Source organism: Rhinatrema bivittatum, unplaced genomic scaffold (assembly GCF_901001135.1).
Source record: "Rhinatrema bivittatum unplaced genomic scaffold, aRhiBiv1.1, whole genome shotgun sequence".
Taxonomy (NCBI): domain Eukaryota; kingdom Metazoa; phylum Chordata; class Amphibia; order Gymnophiona; family Rhinatrematidae; genus Rhinatrema; species Rhinatrema bivittatum.
Window position 1 is genome coordinate 193 of NW_021820505.1, and position 23,988 is coordinate 24,180.

Sequence of the window (23,988 nt, forward strand, 5' to 3'; positions counted from 1 at the left end):
GCTGAAGGTGGCACCGGCCCTGCCGCCAGGATTTGATACGGGGGTTGGAAGGGAGGGGGGACCCCTGTCTTACGTGGCCCTCGGCCTCTTCCAGGGTTGTTTCTCCCGTGGCTCCAGGCTGGCGCGTTTTCTGACATCTTTGCCCGTCGCGCCCGCCCTCCCTCCCCCCTCAAAAAACCCCCCAACAACCTCCATGCTCACCTCGCTGGCCTCGGGGGAGCTCTCGGCCTCCATGTCCTCGATGACCTCCAGGAGAGAGCGCAGGACCTCCAGGCAGAGCTGAGAGAGGGAGTCCAAGGTCTGAGGTGGAGAGAGAGAGAGAGAGAGCGGTCAGGGCGAGCATCGATCCCTGGGTGAGGGGGGTGTGGGTGGGTCAGGGTTAGGGTCTGTCACCTGGCTGGGGCTTGCGGGGTCTTTCTCACTGTCTGAGTAAGGCTGGGGGGGGGGTCCGGGTTGGTGATATATATGTGTAGGGCTGGTGCCGGGGAGGGCGTCTCTTACCCTCTGGGTCTGCATCCATTCACTGTGCGAGTAGGCCAGGCTGCCCCCCAGCCCGGGGGGTAACTGGTCCAGGCTGACGCGCCTCCGCAGCTCCTCCAGCCCTGTCCTCTCCGCACCCTGCAGACGGAGGAAGAGAATGCAGAGGCACAAGGGGACGGGACGAGGGGCTCCCTCTCTCTCTCCCCCCCCCCCCCCCCTTCATTCGCAAGCTTTTCTCCCTGTGTCTGCCTGCCCCCCCCCCCCTCCCTCTCCATGCTCTTTCTCTGGACTTCCCTCTCTCCCTCGCTCCCCCCCTGTACCTGCAGCGTGCTCAGTCCCTCCGGCAGAGGCGCGGCGTCCGGATCGGTGGCGTCCGTCAGGATAAGAATGGAGGTCGCGGATCGGGGGGGCATCTCCTATATAAGAGGTGGAGAGCAGCGTTAACAAGATACATCTTGCAGCAGTGAGGGAGCAGGGGGGGGTGTGCAGGGTTAACCTTCCTAAAACTGAGACACACGGACACGGATAGAAAAGAGCAGCAGTGAAAGAGGTGCGGAGGTAGAAGGACTGGAAGAGAGGGGTGTGTCCTCTACCTGAAACTCTCCCAGTGCCCGCAGGACAGCAGCAGGGGGTGGCAGAGGGCTGGCCCGTAAATCCAAAATTAGAGTCAAGCCCAGATCTCGCACTTCCTTCCTGCAGAGAGAGAGAGAGAGAGAAAGGGATAACCTCAGCGCCTTTGGCTGCGGTCCGGGTGTGTTTGTCTCTCTGCCCTGGGATTCCCAGCTTCCCGCTATGCCCGGTTTTACAGATTACGTGTCATTATTATTATTATTTGTTATTTCAGTTACTGCAGAGTGGCAACAGGCGAGGAAGCTCAGGATGTGTTCTGGGCCGGTATCAGCCTTCCTCCGGGGATAAGACTCCTGGGTGCGAGAATTACCCCCTTTGTGTGCATTTTGATGTGATTTTTTTTGTAGTTACTGCGTGGAGTAGGAGTAGGTGTGTGTGTGTGCGTGTGTGTGTGTGTGTGTATGAGTGTGTGTGTGTGTGTGTATGAGTGCATGTGTGTGTGTGTGTATGTGTGTATGCGTGTGTGAGTGTGTGTGTGTGTGTGTGTGTGTATGAGTGTGTGTGTGTGTGTGTGTATGAGTGTGTGTGTGTATGAGTGTGTGTGCGTGTGTATGAGTGTGTGTGTGTATGAGTGTGTGTGCGTGTGTGTGTGTGTGTGTGTGTATGAGTGTGTGTGCGTGTGTGTGTGTGTGTGTGTGTGTATGAGTGCATGTGTGTGTGTGTGTATGTGTGTATGCGTGTGTGAGTGTGTGCACGTGTGTGTGTGTGTATGAGTGTGTGTGTGTATGAGTGTGTGTGTGTGTGCGTGTGTGAGTGTGTGCACGTGTGTGTGTGTGTGTGTGTGTATGAGTGTGTGTGTGTATGAGTGTGTGTGCGTGTGTATGAGTGTGTGTGTGTATGAGTGTGTGTGTGTGTGCGTGTGTGTGTGTGTGTGTGTGTGTGTAGGGTGTTTCCACCTCCACAAGGCGTTATTACCTGAGGAGGGAACTCAGATGTACGAGCGTGCCGACCAGGTCTCTGGAACTGTACGAGGCGTCCCTCCAGGCCTCCAGCGCCCACGGGTTGACGGTCACCAGAGCACGGCCGGCGCGGTCCACGCCCCCTGCGCAGCAGAGGAGAGAAAAAAAAAAAAAGAACAGCTTCCCGTTATCAGCAATTTTTTCCCCTCGCTGACAGGTGCTCCCTGTATCCCCCCCCCCCACCCTCCTGCTCGGGGATGATGCACCCCTGCCCCCTTCCTACTCTGCAGCTCCACGGCGCCGTCACCTCCCCGGGCGCCGGATCAAGTCAAGCCCGAAAAAAAAAAGAGGGTGGGGGGCCCGGCTGGTGCAGTCAGGCCCAGGGCGTCAGCCAATCAGAAACCTTCCCTCTGGAAATCCGGGACCCACTTGAAACCCGACGTCACGCAAGGCGGGATGAGGGGGCGCCAGGCCGCCTTGAATCGGAAAGGCGCGGGATCCGCCAGCGCAGAAAACCTTTTCCATGAAAAAAGATTTCAAAATGTTCAAGAACGTACGCTGGGCTTATTTAAAACAAGAGATTTCTATGTAAAAAAAATTAAAATTAAAGGGTGAAGAGAAGCAGCGGAGGAGATGAGTACAGAGCTGCGATTGTCAGGCCAGTCAGGTGACCAGGAAACAATTTCTGGGTTATGAGGATTTTTAAATGACATTTTACGGGGGAGGTTTAATCATGGGATATTTTCCAAGATCTAATAAGGACATTGTTTGCTTTCTTTTTTTTTTTTTGTCTTTTTTTTTTGTTTCTTTTTTGTTTGTTTCATTTCTTTTCGTTTATTTAAAATTACAAACAAAAAACCCCACAACCTAACCCAAATTTAAAAGAACAAAACAAAACAAGCGTACTGGGGGGGGGGGGGGGGGGAACCGCAGTAAAACCGCAACTCCCAGACCCTCCTGCCCTTGAACCCTCTTACTTTCTGATCCTCTGGTTGAAAGTTTCTTCACGGGGGGGGGGGGGGGCAGGAACGATCCCCGTCTGCTCCTGCCCTGCAGCTCCTGCTCTTGCAAACGGCACCAAGAGACCAACGCTGGCCTCGCTGTAACATTTTTACCCTACAAAACGGTGCTGGCCCGAACCTGGGCCTGGCCCACACCATTTTATTATATTGGCAAGAATTTGCGACAGTGCTGACCGCAGTCTGCTGGTGCAGGAGGGATCGGGGGGGTCACAGATGTGCTGTGGTTTGAAACGACATCATTTCCTATATCGTTTTGTTCATTTTTCGTTTCTTTTTTTTTTTGCTATTGTTCTGCCCCGGCCACCGTTTTTAATTAAATTAAATTATGTGCCTGTCCCATTTCAAAAAACAGCCCCCGTCGGCTTTTGCCCAGCCTCCCTCAACGCCTTCTAGGCCTCCCCCAGCTTAACCGTACGGACCCGCACTTCACGAGGGTGACGGGCCCTGGTCTTTACTGCGTCGAACGAGTGGGGCAGGAGCAACCGGGGGTCACTCCATTGAACATGCAGGTAAAGCTAGAGGTGGGGGGGTTACCTGGAGAGGTCTGGGGTGGCTGGGTGAAAGCATTAGGGGACTTTTTTTTAAAAAATGGGACAGGTAGGGGATTTAGTTTAAAACGAAACTCCTCCCACCAGCAAAACAACCCAAAATGAGACGCCACAAAAAACGGTGGGCACCCTTCTCAGGGATCACTCCCTGCTGCATAAAAAAATATTCAACAAGAACAGGAATTGGGAGTTGGCTGGCGATGGTGACGGCCCAGTTTTGTTTTGGAAAAAACAAACGTAATCAAACAAAATGGTTTTTCTTTTCTTTCGTTTAAAAGTGACATGAAACGAATTGGGAAATTTTGTTCAAATTTCCTGTTTCATCTCCAAAGATTGCGAATCCCTGGTTGATAACCTGCACCAAGGCGGGTTTCACGCTATTCTGAGGGCGCTTTTTGGGTTCCACAGGGAGTAAGCCAGACCTTTCCAACCAGGGCCTAGGGATGCCAGTTGGATCTTCAGGATAACTATAACGAATATGCACTGGAAACCAGGGACATGCAACGTTATCTCATGCATATTCGTTGTGGATAACCTACAAACCCGACTGCCTGTGGGGGTCACCACGACGGTTCTACGCCTAGGATTGCCACCTTGCTTCACTTCAGGTTGTACTCCTTTTTTTGTTTTCTGCAGAGACTTGTAGCTCCTAATATTGTATCCAGGAAAGATAAACTACAAGCCCCAGCAGGCAGTGAGGGGATGAAAGCAGGCCGTCACACCCCAGAGCCACCAAAGTACTCTACTGCTGGCTGAATAGCGTTTATCCAGTTGAGCAAGATGGTGAGGCCTCATCTCATGCCCTTCGGTGACCCAATGAGAAGCTCACTGTTCATTTCTATTCCAACCCTTCCCTCCGGTTCATGACAGGCCCATCGCCCTCACCGGTCAGGCAGAAGATTCCAGACTGCAGGATGTCCCAGTTCACTTCCTGTCCGGGCGGCAGCCCCGTGGGCGAGGGCGGAGCCGGCAGCGAGGCGTTCTGGGGGCTGCCCGCCCGGTCCCTCTCGGGGGCCGCTGGCACTGCTTCGGGCTCTTCTGGTAGGCCGGCGGAGGCGTCATCGCCAGGAAGCGAAGAGACGACTTGCTGACCGACAGCTGGGGGGAGGAGAAAAGACAGACGGAGGAAAACCGAGGCCTAAGGACCGCGACCTTCAGATGTGATAGTTCTATAACCCTGCTCAAAAATCTATCCATTAAAACAAAAAACAAAAAAAAATTAATTAATTAATCACAGTCTGCCACTGCAACCTAAATTCCAATATTTTACGTGGAGTATTCGCCTGTGGGGATGGGGGTTTTGGGGATTGCTACAATTTTTTTTCAGTTTTATTTTATTTTTTCCTGGCAATTTCAATTTCTAACAAAAAAAAAAAAAAGAAAAAATCAGTGCAAAAATGACTTTCCCCACTGGCTTTCCTCCTGTCTGTTATATCAAAGTCATTTTTACACTGATTTTTTATTTTTTTGTTATAATGTTGAAATTGCCAGGAAAAAATAAAATAAAAATAAAACGAATGTCCCTAGCTAAAACCCATGAAATTGGTGAAGGGGTGAATTAATAGCCCCCTCCTGATGGCAGACATACTGGATCAGAGGTGCATTGTGAGCTTAACACCATGGCAGTAGTTTAGAGAAGGAGGTACACACACACACACACACATACACACACACACATACGCACGGGTTTTAGTCATTAGTCTGACTCAGTCCAGGTTTTTACCCTCACCACACACAGAGTCTTCTGTTTCCTCTTTCTCATGGGATTGTCTCCACCTCACATGCCACTGGGCATTGCCCACCCCCGAAGAACCTGGTGCATTTGGGAAATGTAAATGGCTGGCGGTGGTTGTGTGTGTGTGTGTGTGGGGGGGGGGGGGGGGGGGAGCACTGCACAGGCCTACCTTCTTCTGATAGGGGTTCTTGTTCTTCCAGTCTGTTATCCTCTGCCTGGACCTCTGCACTTTCAGTGATCCCGATGACCTCCGGTGCTTCCTTTTGCGGGAGCAGATCGGCCTCGCATGCTGTCTCCAACCTCGTCACCTCCGGCTCCTCCACTGGTTCTAGATCTGGGCCCGTGCCTTGCGTATGGGTTCCTGTTTTCAGGTCCTCGGGTGCCTCCTCTGCTCTTGAGAGTCCTGTGGCATCCCTGGACTTCTCCCTCTGCTCTTCAGCTCTAGCGCTTCCTTTCCAGTTTCCCTTTTTCTTCCTCCTTTTGCCCTTGCCGTGTTTTTTGGGGGCTATGTTTACTAGTGGCCCTCCATTTTTTTCAGCCCTCTCGGAACCTATTATCGCCCTCTCTGCCAAGTTTGTGCCTTGGCTATCACAAGGTTCTTTGCCTGTCTTCTTGCTTTTTAGGTTTTCATTGTCTGGGTCCTCAACTACAGCTGCCTCAGCTTCTAGACCCTTCATTAGCTGTTCTCCACTTCCTCCCAATCCTGGGCTACCCTCAGCCAATTCTGACCCTCCTTCAGGTACAGGACCTGTTCTTGTTTGGAGTTCCAGGTTTGCTCCTAGAAGATCTCCTAATACATCTTGATGTTCTTCCTGTTCCTTCCTATCAGGGGATCCCTTGGCCCCAGCTGATGTAGGTGCTACCATCGATTGAAGTTCTTGGGTGTTGGTAGACAATGAGCTGCTTGGTTGGGCAGTGAGGGTGTCCTCAACTGTGCTGCCCTCTATTGGTGGGAATGATGATTGGTTGTACCCATACTTCAGGATCAGCTCTTGACCTATGAGATCCACCAATAATGATGATTGTTCATCAGAAGCCTCACTTTCTGGGTTACCAGCACAGGCCACTGGGGATAAGGTTGATTTTCTCCCTTCCACAATGCTATCAGAAGGAGTGTGTTCAGACTGCATTGATATTGCCACAGAGGTGTCATTCAGTCCATACTTCATTTGGCTTGGAAGATTTGTAGAAGACGTCTTTGGTTTCTCACCAGCTTTGGCATGATCTCCTTCGGCTTCCCCAAGGTCCACCCTTGCTTGGACCAGAGAACGGGCTATATCAGGACTGATGTAGTCACCTTCCCCCTTCACCTGCTCCTCTGAATTTGGATGGTTCTCCATTTGGTTGGTCCCCTCAGTTTGAATGATCTGAGATGCACTATGAGGCTCCTCCTCCTCCACAGGTTTTCCACCATCCCAAGTCCGGCGCACTTGGTTCTTTCCTGGTTGGATATCCTCCTTGGGCATCTTTTGGTGTAGCCATGCCCGATGGCGCTTGTTCCTGCCCTTCCCGTGCCCTTTCCGAGTGGGCACAGTTTTGGTCTTGAAGATGTTCTGGTCCCCCAGATATTTCTCCTTATTGTTCCCACCATCTTTTAGTGGAAGGCTAATTTCCAGAAGCTCCACATACTCTCCCTCAATATTTTCCAGCTGGGGATGATCAGAAGGGTCCAAAGTGGTGATGGATCCCATCCTTACTGGCTTTTTGCCCTGGTTTTCTTGGCCAGCCTGACAGTCTTTGGAGTCACTGTTGGAGATCCGTCCATCCCCAGGGCTTCGTGCTCCTAGAATTTCAGGGACATGAGCAGCTACCAGGCTTTCGGGAGGCATCAGGTCCAGGCTGCACCTCTTGCCCACGATGAACTCATCCTTGTGGACGAACTGAGGGTAGACCACTTCCGACCAGGGCACTCGGAGGACCTGGTCATCCGCAGCCAGCAGGCAGTTCTCCAGGCGTCCGGTGTGACGGTCCTTATTGATACCATTGAGCCACTCAACGGTGAAGATGTAGGAGTAGGAGTCCTCGGGGACTGGCACCTCCTGCACGCTGTAGCTGTCGGTAGAGAGGCACTTGAGCACCAGCCTCGGGGAGCACTCCAGGTATGGTACCACCTGGAGGTAAAAGTCTCCAGGTCTGAGGTGTTGCCAGGGTAAGGAGGCCAGCTGGACCACAACCTTTTCATGGAGACACAAGGGCCAGCCTTCGTGACAGAAAAGGAAACCGTTATACTGGGACTGTAAGAGAGAGAAGAAAGGGACAGGTCGGGGTGTGAGACATGAATGAACCTGATAAAGGGAGAGGGAGAGAAGCAGATGTTATCTAGCGACAGGTAAGCATGAAGGATACAGACAGAGAATGGTAGAGAAGGATGACATGGAGTCACACAGGCAAGCAGACAGATAGACATGGACAGATGGACAAGTGAATCATGCACATGTCCTGCAGGAAGACAATCAGAGAGTGGCATTCTGCAGACAGACAGAGAGACAAGTGCATGGTGGGACTGGGACATATTCGGGCTTCCGGCGGACAGAGAGGTGGTGGGACTCACACAGGCATCTTGTTGTACCCTCTGCAGGATGTGCTTGGCAGGGATCAGGAACTCGATGGTGTATCTCAGTGCATCCTCCCGGTATGTCCTGGCCACCACTTCAAACACCTGGCAGAAGAGGGTGGGGGCTGTAGCATCGAAGGGCGGGTAGAGAGCAGATAGCGTGTTGTGAATACAGTCCTCCACCGGCTCCGGATTCTGAAAGAGACAACATCCTTATAACATCGCTTCCCATCTGTCTGGCACTGGAGGGCTCGGAGGATGGGTGCAGGGATACAGAGCCTGTCACCTCTAGCACCGGGGGGATGGGCACGGGGATACAGAGCCTGTCACCTCAAACACTGGAGGGGATTGGGGGATGGGCACGGGGATACAGAACCTGTCACCTCAAACACTGGGGGGGATTGGGGGATGGGCACGGGGATACAGAACCTGTCACCTCGAGCACTGGGGGGGGGGATTGGGGGATGGGCACGGGGATACAGAGCCTGTCACCTCTAGCACTGGGGGGATTGGGGGATGGGCACGGGGATACAGAGCCTGTCACCTCTAGGACTGGGGGGATTGGGGGATGGGCACGGGGATACAGAGCCTGTCACCTCTAGGACTGGGGGGATTGGGGGATGGGCACGAGGATACAGAGCCTGTCACCTCTAGGACTGGGGGGATTGGGAGATGGGCACGGGGATACAGAGCCTGTCACCTCTAGGACTGGGGGGATTGGGGGATGGGCACGGGGATACAGAGCCTGTCACCTCTAGCACTGGGGGGATTGGGGGATGGGCACGGGGATACAGAGCCTATCACCTCTAGCACTGGGGGGATTGGGGGATGGGCACGGGGATACAGAGCCTGTCACCTCTAGCACTGGGGGGATTGGGGGATGGGCACGGGGATACAGAGCCTGTCACCTCTAGCACTGGGGGGATTGGGGGATGGGCACGGGGATACAGAGCCTGTCATGGCGGGCACTGGACGGCACAGACAGACACACAGAGTCTGACGAGGCCCCTTTCCGGCGGCCACAGCAGCTGTTTGCCATTAAATGCTGTGAGATCATTTGTTCCAAGGGAGCCAGAACCCAGACAGACTAAACCAAGATCAAATGTGGAAAAATGCAGGAAGGGGAGAGGAGGGCCAGACCCCACCTGCGGGCCAGGAAGACGAAGGGGAGAAAACTTCACAGTCTAACAGAGAGGGGGGGGGGGGGGGGGGAGAAAGGCACTCGTATTAATAACAGAGAGGACTTTTATGACTGCTTTCTGTGGTGTTTTAGAAGAAAAGGAAATAATTAGGGATCGGAAAAATATTTCAGCTGGAGAAAGAAATAGGAGCCTGTGGATGAAAGAGGGGAGGGTTTAACTCCTTACAGAGACTGTGGGGGGGGGGGGAGCTGATCCCCTCCCTACCCCAGCCCCCTCTCTCTGGCAGGACAGGAGGGCGAGATTCCTCCCCCCCCCCCAGGGCAAAATCCACCCTCCCCTCCCCCAACCACCATCCCTCCCTCGGGATGTAGGATCGGTGGGGGTGGGAGAGAGAAATTTAGAGGAGGGGGAGGCCAGGAGAGGAGGAAAGGGGAAGGGCAGGGAAGAATAAAGAGAGGGCAGAGGAGGAGAGGAGGCTGGCAGGAGGAGGGAGAGAAGGGGAGGTCAGTGGGGGTGGGGGGAGCACACAGCTGGTTATCTTCAGATATAATCTAACTGTGAAGGCAGCTGCTGAAGCCAGGAATAACCTCAGAGAAACAGAAATACCTCCAGGGGAGAGACAGCCAGCATGCACCTCCGCCAGACACCCACACAGGGAGAGGAGGAGGTGCGGGGGGGGGGCGTCCATCAGGACACCGCTGCGAGGAAGCTCACACAGCTGGACCCACACTGCACCCACCCAGGGCTGCTTCCCACATCCCAGCTCTGGAGGGAAGGGTTTATACAAGAGGGAGCAGGCGCTGACTGCCGGGCCTTCAGAGGGGGAGAGCAGCCAAAACTGCTAGCCAGAAGCAGCAGAATGTCCTTCCTGCTGGAAAACACACTCAATTTTCCCAGAACACTCTCTCCAATCCTTTCATCTCTCTGTTCAACTCTGCCCCGGGCTCTGACACCTGGAATGGTCTGTGAGTGAGAGAAAAGCTCCCTGCCTCTGAGGGGTGCAGACACACTGCATGGGGCTCTGATACTGGGAATGGGGTGTGAGTGAGAGAGAAGCTCCCTGCCTCTGAGGGGTGCAGACACACTGCATGGGGCTCTGATACTGGGAATGGGGTGTGAGTGAGAGAGAAGCTCCCTGCCTCTGAGGGGTGCAGACACACTGCATGGGGCTCTGATACTGGGAATGGGGTGTGAGTGAGAGAGAAGCCCCCTGCCTCTGAGGTGTGCAGACACACTGCATGGGGCTCTGATACTGGGAATGGTGTGTGAGTGAGAGAGAAGCTCCCTGCCTCTGAGGTGTGCAGACACACTGCATGGGGCTCTGATACTGGGAATGGTGTGTGAGTGAGAGAGAAGCTCCCTGCCTCTGAGGTGTGCAGACACACTGCATGGGGCTCTGATACTGGGAATGGTGTGTGAGTGAGAGAGAAGCTCCCTGCCTCTGAGGTGTGCAGACACACTGCATGGGGCTCTGATACTGGGAATGGGATGTGAGTGAGAGAGAAGCTCCCTGCCTCTGAGGGGTGCAGACACACTGCATGGGGCTCTGATACTGGGAATGGGGTGTGAGTGAGAGAGAAGCTCCCTGCCTCTGAGGGGTGCAGACACACTGCATGGGGCTCTGATACTGGGAATGGGGTGTGAGTGAGAGAGAAGCTCCCTGCCTCTGAGGGGTGCAGACACACTGCACGGGGCTCTGATACTGGGAATGGTCTGTGAGTGAGAGAGAAGCTCCCTGCCTCTGAGGGGTGCAGACACACTGCATGGGGCTCTGATACTGGGAATGGTGTGTGAGTGAGAGAGAAGCTCCCTGCCTCTGAGGGGTGCAGACTCACTGCATGGGGCTCTGATACTGGGAATGGGGTGTGAGTGAGAGAGAAGCTCCCTGCCTCTGAGGGGTGCAGACACACTGCATGGGGCTCTGATACTGGGAATGGTGTGTGAGTGAGAGAGAAGCTCCCTGCCTCTGAGGGGTGCAGACTCACTGCATGGGGCTCTGATACTGGGAATGGTGTGTGAGTGAGAGAGACGCTCCCTGCCTCTGAGGTGTGCAGACACACTGCATGGGGCTCTGATACTGGGAATGGTGTGTGAGTGAGAGAGACGCTCCCTGCCTCTGAGGTGTGCAGACACACTGCATGGGGCTCTGATACTGGGAATGGTGTATGAGTGAGAGAGAAGCTCCCTGCCTCTGAGGTGTGCAGACACACTGCATGGGGCTCTGATACTGGGAATGGTGTGTGAGTGAGAGAGAAGCTCCCTGCCTCTGAGGTGTGCAGACACACTGCATGGGGCTCTGATACTGGGAATGGGGTGTGAGTGAGAGAGAAGCTCCCTGCCTCTGGGGTGTGCAGACACACTGCATGGGGCTCTGATACTGGGGATGGTGTGTGAGTGAGAGAGAAGCTCCCTGCCTCTGAGGTGTGCAGACACACTGCATGGGGCTCTGATACTGGGAATGGTGTGTGAGTGAGAGAGAAGCTCCCTGCCTCTGAGGTGTGCAGACTCACTGCATGGGGCTCTGATACTGGGAATGGTGTGTGAGTGAGAGAGACGCTCCCTGCCTCTGAGGGGTGCAGACTCACTGCATGGGGCTCTGATATTGGGAATGGTCTGTGAGTGAGAGAGACGCTCCCTGCCTCTGAGGTGTGCAGACACACTGCATGGGGCTCTGATACTGGGAATGGTGTGTGAGTGAGAGAGACGCTCCCTGCCTCTGAGGTGTGCAGACACACTGCATGGGGCTCTGATACTGGGAATGGTGTATGAGTGAGAGAGAAGCTCCCTGCCTCTGAGGTGTGCAGACACACTGCATGGGGCTCTGATATTGGGAATGGTCTGTGAGTGAGAGAGACGCTCCCTGCCTCTGAGGGGTGCAGACTCACTGCATGGGGCTCTGATACTGGGAATGGTGTGTGAGTGAGAGAGACGCTCCCTGCCTCTGAGGGGTGCAGACTCACTGCATGGGGCTCTGATATTGGGAATGGTCTGTGAGTGAGAGAGACGCTCCCTGCCTCTGAGGTGTGCAGACACACTGCATGGGGCTCTGATACTGGGAATGGTGTGTGAGTGAGAGAGACGCTCCCTGCCTCTGAGGTGTGCAGACACACTGCATGGAGCTCTCATACTGGGAATGGTCTGTGAGTGAGAGAGAAGCTCCCTGCCTCTGAGGTGTGCAGACACACTGCATGGGGCTCTGATACTGGGAATGGTGTGTGAGTGAGAGAGAAGCTCCCTGCCTCTGAGGTGTGCAGACTCACTGCATGGGGCTCTGATATTGGGAATGGTCTGTGAGTGAGAGAGACGCTCCCTGCCTCTGAGGTGTGCAGACACACTGCATGGGGCTCTGATACTGGGAATGGTGTGTGAGTGAGAGAGAAGCTCCCTGCCTCTGAGGTGTGCAGACCCACTGCATGGGGCTCTGATACTGGGAATGGTGTGTGAGTGAGAGAGACGCTCCCTGCCTCTGAGGTGTGCAGACACATTGCATGGGGCTCTGATACTGGGAATGGTGTGTGAGTGAGAGAGAAGCTCCCTGCCTCTGAGGTGTGCAGACACATTGCATGGGGCTCTGATACTGGGAATGGTGTGTGAGTGAGAGAGAAGCTCCCTGCCTCTGAGGTGTGCAGACACACTGCATGGGGCTCTGATACTGGGAATGGTGTGTGAGTGAGAGAGACGCTCCCTGCCTCTGAGGTGTGCAGACACACTGCATGGGGCTCTGATACTGGGAATGGTGTGTGAGTGAGAGAGAAGCTCCCTGCCTCTGAGGTGTGCAGACACACTGCATGGAGCTCTGATACTGGGAATGGTGTGTGAGTGAGAGAGACGCTCCCTGCCTCTGAGGTGTGCAGACACACTGCATGGGGCTCTGATACTGGGAATGGTGTGTGAGTGAGAGAGACGCTCCCTGCCTCTGAGGTGTGCAGACACACTGCATGGGGCTCTGATACTGGGAATGGTGTGTGAGTGAGAGAGAAGCTCCCTGCCTCTGAGGTGTGCAGACACACTGCATGGAGCTCTGATACTGGGAATGGTGTGTGAGTGAGAGAGAAGCTCCCTGCCTCTGAGGTGTGCAGACACACTGCATGGAGCTCTCATACTGGGAATGGTGTGTGAGTGAGAGAGAAGCTCCCTGCCTCTGAGGTGTGCAGCAGTGGCGTAGCCAGAATTGAATTTTTTGGAGGGCCTAAGGTTAACATGGGTGGGCAGTAGGCATATAGGTTTGAGCCCTCCTAGTTGTACTCTTATCAATAAATACCTTAGAATGCACCTGACAAGGAACTTCTTTGTAGTCTGCAGAAGCCATCATGCATCAAGATTGATGCTTTAAAACATTTTGTTTCAAGCACTTACTAACATCAAACATAGCTTAGTTATCTGTATTAATTTATTTTATAAGTATTGCAGTTTATAAACACACAACAACAACAGCATCATATAAAAAGTAAACAAAGGACACTTCACAGAAACATCAGATCCAATCATGTAATAAAGCAAAAATAAATGTATTCTTATATGAAGGCTCTTTCCAAAAATGCAAATCATATCATAATTACAATAAAACAGCAATAATCATAAGAATCATAAGAACTTAAAACTTGCAATGGGTGCAGAGCAGAACTAGGATGGCTCATATTATAACCCAAAAATTACAGAATCCACTGATGCCAGGAAACAACCAATATAGACAATTAATAAACTATTCCTGAAGAGAATGTAGGGTGGGAATTCTCTTCAGGAATAGTTTATTAATTGTTCATATTATAACCCAACATGCAAAAAATATATATTCAGATTCTGGTGTCACCTCAGTACTAGCAAAACAAACTCCCTCCAAAGTCAAGCACTTTGTGAAGTAATACAACTCCTATGAAAAAAATAATTAAAAAAACATCTAGAACCTTGCCATACCATAACACAACAGCAATAACCATAGCATAACAGCAGCAACCTTAACTATGAAAAGGAAGCAAGGCAAATATTGCACCAGGCCTTAGAACACTAATACATGACCCTAGTGGGTAAACAAGCCAGATTGCTACAAATCCCCCCACAGAAGCTACACGTTAACCGAAATACTGCACCTCTGTCACACATGCGCAACACAGACAGAATAAAACTATAAATTAGCTGATTACCTAACACAGATTAAGAAACTATAAATTAGATTTAGAAACATGCAGACACGATTGAAATGGAAAACCCAAAAAAAACAGACTCTGTGAACAGGAGAATACTGAAGAAAAAGTAAAATGTAAATATATAAGAAATGCACTGTCCCAAAGATGGCATATATCAATTGCTGAAAGGCAAAATCATTTTTTTTTACCTTTGTTGTCTGATCTTATTTTTCTAATCAGCTGGTCACAGTCTCTTTTTTTTCCCCTTATCTGTCTTTTCCTAATTCCTTTTTCAAGGTCTCTTGTATTCTGTTTCTTCTTTCTTCTCCATCCACTTGGCAACAGTGATCATAACATGATCAAATTTAAACTAATAACTGGAAGGGGGACAATAAGTAAATCTGCAGCTCTAACACTAAATTTTAAAAAGGGAAACTTTGATAAAATGAGGAAAATAGTTAGAAAAAAACTGAAAGGTGCAGCTGCAAAGGTTAAAAGTGTTCAACAGGCATGGACATTGTTTAAAAATACAATCCTAGAGGCACAGTCCATATGTATTCCACACATTAAGAAAGGTGGAAGGAAGGCAAAACAATTACCGTCATGGTTAAAAGGGGAGGTGAAAGAGGCTATTTTAGCCAAAAAAACATCCTTCAAAAATTGGAAGAAGGATCCATCTGAAGAAAATAGGATAAAACATAAGCATTGTCAAGGTAAGTGTAAAACATTGATAAGACAGGCGAAGAGAGAATTTGAAATGAAGTTGGCCATAGGGGCAAAAACTCATAATAAAAACTTTTTAAAATATATCCAAAGCAAGAAACCTGTGAGGGAGTCCGTTGGACCATTAGATGACAGAGGGGTTAAAGGGACTCTTAGGGAAGATAAGGCCATTGCAGAAAGACTAAATGAATTCTTTGCCTCCGTGTTTACTAATGAGGATGTTGGGGAGATACCGGTTCCGGAGATGGTTTTCAGGAGTGATGAGTCAGACGAACTGAACGAAATCACTGTGAACCTGGAAGATGTAGTAGGCCAGATTGACAAACTAAAGAGTAGCAAATCACCTGGACCGGATGGTATACATCCTAAGGTTCTGAAGGAACTCAAAAATGAAATTTCTGATCTATTAGTTAAAATTTGTAACCTATCATTAAAATCATCCATTGTACCTGAAGACTGAAGGGTGGACAATGTAACCCCAATATTTAAAAAAGGCTCCAGGGGCGATCCGGGTAACTATAGACCAGTGAGCCTGACTTCAGTGCCGGGAAAAATAGTGGAAACTATTCTCAAGATCAAAATCGTAGAGCATATAGAAAGACATGGTTTAATGGGACACAGTCAACATGGATTTACCCAAGGCAAGTCTTGCCTAACAAATCTGCTTCACTTTTTTGAAGGAGTTAATAAACATGTGGATAAAGGTGAACCGGTAGATGAAGTGTATTTGGATTTTCAGAAGGCGTTTGACAAAGTCCCTCATGAGAGGCTTCTACGAAAACTAAAAAGTCATGGGATATGAGGCGATGTCCTTTCGTGGATTACAAACTGGTTAAAAGACAGGAAACAGAGAGTAGGATTAAATGGTCAATTTTCTCAGTGGAAAAGGGTAAACAGTGGAGTGCCTCAGGGATCTGTACTTGGACAGGTGCTTTTCAATATATGTATAAATGATCTGGAAAGGAATACGACGAGTGAGGTTATCAAATTTGCGGATGATACAAAATTATTCAGAGTAGTTAAATCACAAGCAGACTGTGATACATTACAGGAGGACCTTGCAAGACTGGAAGATCGGGCATCCAAATGGCAGATGAAATTTAATGTGGACAAGTGCAAGGTGTTGCATATAGGGAAAAATATGGGGCTCTGATACTGGGAATGGTGTATGAGTGAGAGAGAAGCTCCCTGCCTCTGAGGTGTGCAGATACACTGCATGGGGCTCTGATACTGAGAATGGTGTGTGAGTGAGAGAGAAGCTCCCTGCCTCTGAGTTGTGCAGACACACTGCATGGGGCTCTGATACTGGGAACGGTGTGTGAGTGAGAGAGAAGCTCCCTGCCTCTGAGATGTGCAGACACACTGCATGGGGCTCTGATACTGGGAATGGTGTGTGATTGAAAGAGAAGCTCCCTGCCTCTGAGGCGTGCAGACACACTGCATGGGGCTCTGATACTGGGAATGGTGTGTGAGTGAGAGAGAAGCTCCCTGCCTCTGAGGCGTGCAGACACACTGCATGGGGCTCTGATACTGGGAATGGGGAGTGAGTGAGAGAGAAGCTCCCTGCCTCTGAGGTGTGCAGACACACTGCATGGGGCTCTGATACTGGGAATGGTGTGTGAGTGAGAGAGAAGCTCCCTGCCTCTGAGGTGTGCAGACACACTGCATGGGGCTCTGATACTGGGAATGGTGTGTGAGTGAGAGAGAAGCTCCCTGCCTCTGAGGTGTGCGGACACACTGCATGGGGCTCTGATACTGGGAATGGTGTGTGAGTGAGAGAGAAGCTCCCTGCCTCTGAGGTGTGCAGACACATTGCATGGGGCTCTGATATTGGGAATGGGGTGTGAGTGAGAGAGAAGCTCCCTGCCTCTGGGGTGTGCAGACACACTGCATGGGGCTCTGATACTGGGAATGGTGTGTGAGTGAGAGAGAAGCTCCCTGCCTCTGAGGTGTGCAGACACACTGCACGGGGCTCTCATACTGGGAATGGTGTGTGAGTGAGAGAGAAGCTCCCTGCCTCTGAGGTGTGCAGAACACTGCATGGGGCTCTGATACTGGGAATGGTGTGTGAGTGAGAGAGAAGCTCCCTGCCTCTGAGGTGTGCAGACACACTGCACCGGGCTCTGATACTGGGAATGGGGTGTGAGTGAGAGAGAAGCTCCCTGCCTCTGGGGTGTGCAGACACACTGCATGGGGCTCTGATACTGGGAATGGTGTGTGAGTGAGAGAGAAGCTCCCTGCCTCTGAGGTGTGCAGACACACTGCATGGGGCTCTGATACTGGGAATGGTGTGTGAGTGAGAGAGAAGCTCCCTGCCTCTGAGGTGTGCAGACACACTGCACCGGGGCTCTGATACTGGGAATGGGGTGTGAGTGAGAGAGAAGCTCCCTGCCTCTGAGGTGTGCAGACACACTGCATGGGGCTCTGATACTGGGAATGGTGTGTGAGTGAGAGAGAAGCTCCCTGCCTCTGAGGTGTGCAGACACACTGCATGGGGCTCTGATACTGGGAATGGTGTGTGAGTGAGAGAGAAGCTCCCTGCCTCTGAGGTGTGCAGACACACTGCATGGGGCTCTGATACTGGGGATGGTGTGTGAGTGAGACAGAGAGAAGCTCCCTGCCTCTGAGCTGTGCAGACACACTGCATGGGGCTCTGATACTGGAAATGGTGTGTGAGTGAGAGAAGCTCCCTGCCTCTGAGCTGTGCAGACACACTGCATGGGGCTCTGATACTGGGAATGGTGTGTGAGTGAGAGAGAAGCTCCCTGCCTCTGAGCTGTGCAGACACACTGCATGGGGCTCTGATACTGGGAATGGGATGTGAGTGAGAGAGAAGCTCCCTGCCTCTGAGGGGTGCAGACACACTGCATGGGGCTCTGATACTGGGAATGGGGTGTGAGTGAGAGAGAAGCTCCCTGCCTCTGAGGTGTGCAGACACACTGCATGGGGCTCTGATACTGGGAATGGTGTGTGAGTGAGAGAGAAGCTCCCTGCCTCTGAGGTGTGCAGACACAATGCACCGGGCTCTGATACTGGGAATGGTGTGTGAGTGAGAGAGAAGCTCCCTGCCTCTGAGGTGTGCAGACACACTGCATGGGGCTCTGATACTGGGAATGGTGTGTGAGTGAGAGAGAAGCTCCATGCCTCTGAGGTGTGCAGACACACTGCATGGGGCTCTGATACTGGGGATGGTGTGTGAGTGAGACAGAGAGAAGCTCCCTGCCTCTGAGGTGTGCAGACACACTGCATGGGGCTCTGATACTGGGAATGGTGTGTGAGTGAGAGAGAAGCTCCCTGCCTCTGAGGGGTGCAGACTCACTGCATGGGGCTCTGATACTGGGAATGGTGTGTGAGTGAGAGAGAAGCTCCCTGCCTCTGAGGTGTGCAGACTCACTGCATGGGGCTCTGATACTGGGAATGGTGTGTGAGTGAGAGAGAAGCTCCCTGCCTCTGAGGTGTGCAGACACACTGCATGGGGCTCTGATACTGGGAATGGTGTGTGAGTGAGAGAGAAGCTCCCTGCCTCTGAGGTGTGCAGACACACTGCATGGGGCTCTGATACTGGGGATGGTGTGTGAGTGAGACAGAGAGAAGCTCCCTGCCTCTGAGGTGTGCAGACACACTGCATGGGGCTCTGATACTGGGAATGGGGTGTGAGTGAGAGAGAAGCTCCCTGCCTCTGAGGGGTGCAGACACACTGCATGGGGCTCTGATACTGGGAATGGTGTGAGAGTGAGAGAGAAGCTCCCTGCCTCTGAGGGGTGCAGACACACTGCATGGGGCTCTGATACTGGGAATGGTGTGTGAGTGAGAGAGAAGCTCCCTGCCTCTGAGGTGTGCAGACACAATGCACCGGGCTCTGATACTGGGAATGGTGTGTGAGTGAGAGAGAAGCTCCCTGCCTCTGAGGTGTGCAGACACACTGCATGGGGCTCTGATACTGGGAATGGTGTGTGAGTGAGAGAGAAGCTCCATGCCTCTGAGGTGTGCAGACACACTGCATGGGGCTCTGATACTGGGGATGGTGTGTGAGTGAGACAGAGAGAAGCTCCCTGCCTCTGAGGTGTGCAGACACACTGCATGGGGCTCTGATACTGGGAATGGTGTGTGAGTGAGAGAGAAGCTCCCTGCCTCTGAGGGGTGCAGACTCACTGCATGGGGCTCTGATACTGGGAATGGTGTGTGAGTGAGAGAGAAGCTCCCTGCCTCTGAGGTGTGCAGACTCACTGCATGGGGCTCTGATACTGGGAATGGTGTGTGAGTGAGAGAGAAGCTCCCTGCCTCTGAGGTGTGCAGACACACTGCATGGGGCTCTGATACTGGGAATGGTGTGTGAGTGAGAGAGAAGCTCCCTGCCTCTGAGGTGTGCAGACACACTGCATGGGGCTCTGATACTGGGGATGGTGTGTGAGTGAGACAGAGAGAAGCTCCCTGCCTCTGAGGTGTGCAGACACACTGCATGGGGCTCTGATACTGGGAATGGGGTGTGAGTGAGAGAGAAGCTCCCTGCCTCTGAGGGGTGCAGACACACTGCATGGGGCTCTGATACTGGGAATGGTGTGAGAGTGAGAGAGAAGCTCCCTGCCTCTGAGGGGTGCAGACACACTGCATGGGGCTCTGATACTGGGAATGGGGTGTGAGTGAGAGAGAAGCTCCCTGCCTCTGAGGGGTGCAGACACACTGCATGGGGCTCTGATACTGGGAATGGTGTGTGAGTGAGAGAGAAGCTCCCTGCCTCTGAGGTGTGCGGACACACTGCATGGGGCTCTGATACTGGGAATGGTGTGTGAGTGAGAGAGAAGCTCCCTGCCTCTGAGGGGTGCAGACACACTGCATGGGGCTCTGATACTGGGAATGGTGTGTGAGTGAGAGAGAAGCTCCCTGCCTCTGAGGGGTGCAGACTCACTGCATGGGGCTCTGATACTGGGAATGGTGTGTGAGTGAGAGAGAAGCTCCCTGCCTCTGAGGGGTGCAGACACACTGCATGGGGCTCTGATACTGGGAATGGTGTGTGAGTGAGAGAGAAGCTCCCTGCCTCTGAGGGGTGCAGACTCACTGCATGGGGCTCTGATACTGGGAATGGTGTGTGAGTGAGAGAGACGCTCCCTGACTCTGAGGTGTGCAGACACACTGCATGGGGCTCTGATACTGGGAATGGTGTGTGAGTGAGAGAGAAGCTCCCTGCCTCTGAGGTGTGCAGACACACTGCATGGGGCTCTGATACTGGGGATGGTGTGTGAGTGAGAGAGAAGCTCCCTGCCTCTGAGGTGTGCAGACTCACTGCATGGGGCTCTGATACTGGGGATGGTGTGTGAGTGAGAGAGAAGCTCCCTGCCTCTGAGGTGTGCAGACTCACTGCATGGGGCTCTGATACTGGGAATGGTGTGTGAGTGAGAGAGAAGCTCCCTGCCTCTGAGGTGTGCAGACTCACTGCATGGGGCTCTGATACTGGGAATGGGGTGTGAGTGAGAGAGAAGCTCCCTGCCTCCTTGTCAGTGAGTGTCAGTATCCAGCAGTCCCCTCCCCTCCCCCACACATCCCCCTGCACTTTCTCCCCACAGAGCCTGACTTACCAGGCCAGGGACACCGAGCCCATTAATCAGACAGGGGGCGGCAGACGGGACCCCCTAATGGGCTTCCTGTGCCCCGGGCTGCCCTGGCTGCGACCTTCTGCTGAGTGCGAGGGAGGGGGTGCGAGACGGACACGGAGCCGGAACCGAAAGGTGCAGACAAAACCCGGCCTGGAGTGGAAACCACACGGGGGAGGGGATGCACATCCCCCAGGGCTGAGAAAGAAACTCCAGGAAGGGGCAGGAGAAAGGTCTGGCGCTGGGGGAAATATCCGCCGGAGGGGCCAAGGCTGTGGGATCCGGCCCCATTATCCGAGCCGCAGAAATCCGGAGCTTTCCTCTTCTGACCGCACCGGGCAATTCGTTTCTTTTGCTACAATGATGAACGACTTTGGCAACACACGGCACAGATTGTCAAGCCAAGGAGGCTTCCTGAATGCGGGGGAGAGGAAGGGAGGGTGAGGGAGAGACGGGGACCTCTGGGCTTATTAATCACACCCAGGCCAAAAAGGAGATGCCTGGACCCAGAGTGGCCACCTCTGTGGCTGCCTCAGCGCCCCCCCCCGTGATCCACAGTCTCCTTCATTGTGTCCAGGGAGGGGTCATTTGTGTGGAGCTTAGCACCCCCTGGATCATTTTAAAAAGTTTGACTCCCGTGCCTCCACCCTTCCAAACACACACACAGCCCCACGCAGAATACAGCACGGCAGATCTGCAACAGAGCGCCATGCAGGCGTCACATTGATAGCATGAATACAGCACAGACAGCTGAAGAATGGATCTTCCTAAGAGCCCCCCCCCGTGCAGGGGTCGCACTGATACACCTAAAGCATGAATACAGCACGGCAGATCTGCAACAGAGCGCCATGCAGGCGTCACATTGATAGCATGAATACAGCACAGACAGCTGAAGAATGGATCTTCCTAAGAGCCCCATGCAGGCATTGCACCGGTATACCTAAAGCATGAATACAGCACAGACAGCTGAAGAGGGATCTTCCTAACAGCCCCATGCAGCCATTGCAATGGTACATGTAAAGCATGAATACAGCACGGACAAATGAAAAATGGATCTTCCCCAGAGCCCTATGCAGGCATTGCACCGGTATACCTAAAGCATGAACACAGCATGGACAGCTGAAGTACAGATCTTCCTCCGAGGCCCATGCAGATGTTGCACTGATACACCTCCAGCATGAAATCAGCACAGATAGCTGAAGAAAAAACTCTGGAGGATAGGTTTGGTTTTTTTTAAACAAACAGGGATGTGGTTGTAATTTTATTCTAGAAAGAAACATGTAGAAATATAATGAGGAAACTGTGGCAAAGAGATAGGAATAAGATCAAAAGGAAGAAGCAGGAGAGGTAAGAAGGAGGCAGACTAATGGCACGAGTGAGTGAGTGAGTGAGAGAGTGAGAGAAAGAGAGAGTGTATTTGTGTGTAGAGCTGGATTTAAGATTATGGCGCCCCTAGACAGTGGACTGGAGGTCGCTGGGGCTGGGGACTGGGGAGTCTCTTCTTTGGAAGCCCAATGGGGGAGTCCCTGGTTCTGGGTGTCTTCAGAATTTGGTCCCCTTGGCACGTGGGTCTATGTTGTCTCTGCCTAAATCCAGCCCTGTAGTAGCCAACCCAAAGCGATTCACAGTCTTGGTCATGATAACTATCAAAAATCCAACTTAAATCGATAAACAGTTTCATCTCGCATACATTAATATCCAGTGTGTGTGTGTGAGAAAGAGAGAGAGAGACTGCAGCACACAGACAGACAGAGACAGACAGACAACGTACCATGGCTGGGTCCCGTCTGCGCCGGCTCTCTCCATTTCCGGAGCTCCTGGCCCCGGGATCCCCCTCCTGCCGCACTTCTGCTGACCGGCTGCAGGCGCTCCTCCTCTCCCTCTGCTCCTCACTTTCTCTCTCTGTCTGTACGTCTCCCTGTCTGATTAATGGGCTCTTTCTGTGGGTGACACTCTCGCTTTCTCTCTCTCTTTCTGTCTTCTTTTTGTCTGTCTGTCTCTTTCTGTGTCCCTGCTTCTCACTTTCTTTGTCTAGCTGTAGTTTTACTCTGTCATTTCCTCTCTCCCTGTGTCTCCTCGTCTGTCTGTCTCTTTCTCTGTCTGTCTGTTTACATCCTTTCCGCTCACACACTAAACCTCCCCAGTTTTTCTTTCCATCTGGCAGAGGCACAGCCTTCCCTGGCCAGCCCTGGGCTGCAGCTGACTGAGGAAAGCGCTCTCTCTCTCTCTCTCTGTCTCTCCGGCTGGGGTCCTGCCAGGGAGGCTTGTGACAGCCCACCGCACTTCCCCTTTCTCTCTCCGGCTGTGCCAGTCCTGAGTTTGTCTCTCCCGCCCCCCCCCCCCCCCTTCCTCCTCCGGGTACATTCTGGGACTTGTAGTTCCAGGATCTCTGAGGCAGGCAGGGCCTCCACAGCAACCCCCCAAGAGCCCGGGAACCTTTGCCAATTTCTTTATAATTAACGGGTAAGACTTCAGCAGTTCCGCAGAGAAGTGGGTTTGAGTTAAGAGCCCCCCCTCCCCCCCAATCTCCAGTTACGCCGAACGGGTGGATTCAGTCCTGGTTTTGCCCCATTGCATATATGCACTTGTAGTTTTTTTTTTCTGCCTACGTGTCCCAGCATGCAATTGGCATGCCACCAGGCCCGGCTCATCCTGTCATGGATGGCATGGATCAGGGAAGAGGGAGGTGGGACCTTTTCTTTTCACGTATGGAGAACAGAAAACACGCACGTTGGCAAAAGAGACTCGTCGTTCTCCTACAAAATGCCAGCCGACAGGCAACTCTGTTCAAGGACATGGCGGGTGGTTCTAGAAACAAACATGGCACCTTTTTTTGGCAGCTTCCATGGGTTTCCTCCAGCAGTTGGGTCCTAATCCTGCCCGTCCGTCGTGCCTGGCAAAGCCTTGACCTCTGATCGAGGGCTCGACATGTCTACCTCGTTGGGTCAGGGTTTATTCAATTACATTTTTTTTTTTTAGGATTGTCAATCTCAGTTGTCTCTTTTTTCTTTTTTGGGGGGGGTGGTAGCGGGTCCTTTTTTTTTTTTTCAGGGCCAGGGCTGACCTGGTTTTTACCCTGGCAATGTGCGCATGGAGCTCTGGCTCCGACTTCCCCTAAGCTGAGCCGGGCCAAGAAATTCCAGGATGCAATTTGAAGGAGGTTGGGGGGGGGGGGGATCCTAAAACAAGGCCTGGATCTCAGCCTGTCCTGACAGAAAGAAATAAAATAACATGCAGACGGTGGATAAAGCCTGGATTGGTGGACAGACCCCCAAAAAAAAACCCAAAAAGGGTTTCTGGAAAATTCATTAGTTTGCAAGTTCGACGGCAGCGTCTGGGCAGGGCCTGAGGTGGCTGGGGCTTGGCTGCGGGGATGGAAAGATGTAATGGAAGGATCTTGTGGTCGTATGCGGAGGGCCCCTTCCGAGGAAAAGAAGATGGGAGGGAGTGAGGCTGGACCCGTGGGTTACAGGACCGGAGGCCACGTCCCTGCAGGAACCAAACACAGCCCGAGGCTCAACGCTCAGCTACGAGAGGGGAAGGC

General features: G+C 52.5%; 1 protein-coding gene across 1 annotated transcript; it reads right to left on the reverse strand.

Moving 5' to 3' along the window:
- Positions 1–201: 201 nt before the first annotated feature.
- On the reverse strand, positions 202–22,719 carry LOC115081682 (rho guanine nucleotide exchange factor 40-like; the record flags this gene model as incomplete). The annotated part of the gene is given in 9 exon segments (XM_029586106.1): positions 202–300; positions 502–618; positions 801–896; positions 1,074–1,173; positions 2,026–2,152; positions 4,465–4,677; positions 5,484–7,548; positions 7,866–8,063; positions 22,216–22,719. Coding segments are annotated over 9 exon segments (3,018 nt in total), but the record flags the coding sequence as incomplete, so codon positions are not given.
- Between the last annotated feature and the right edge of the window lie 1,269 nt (positions 22,720–23,988).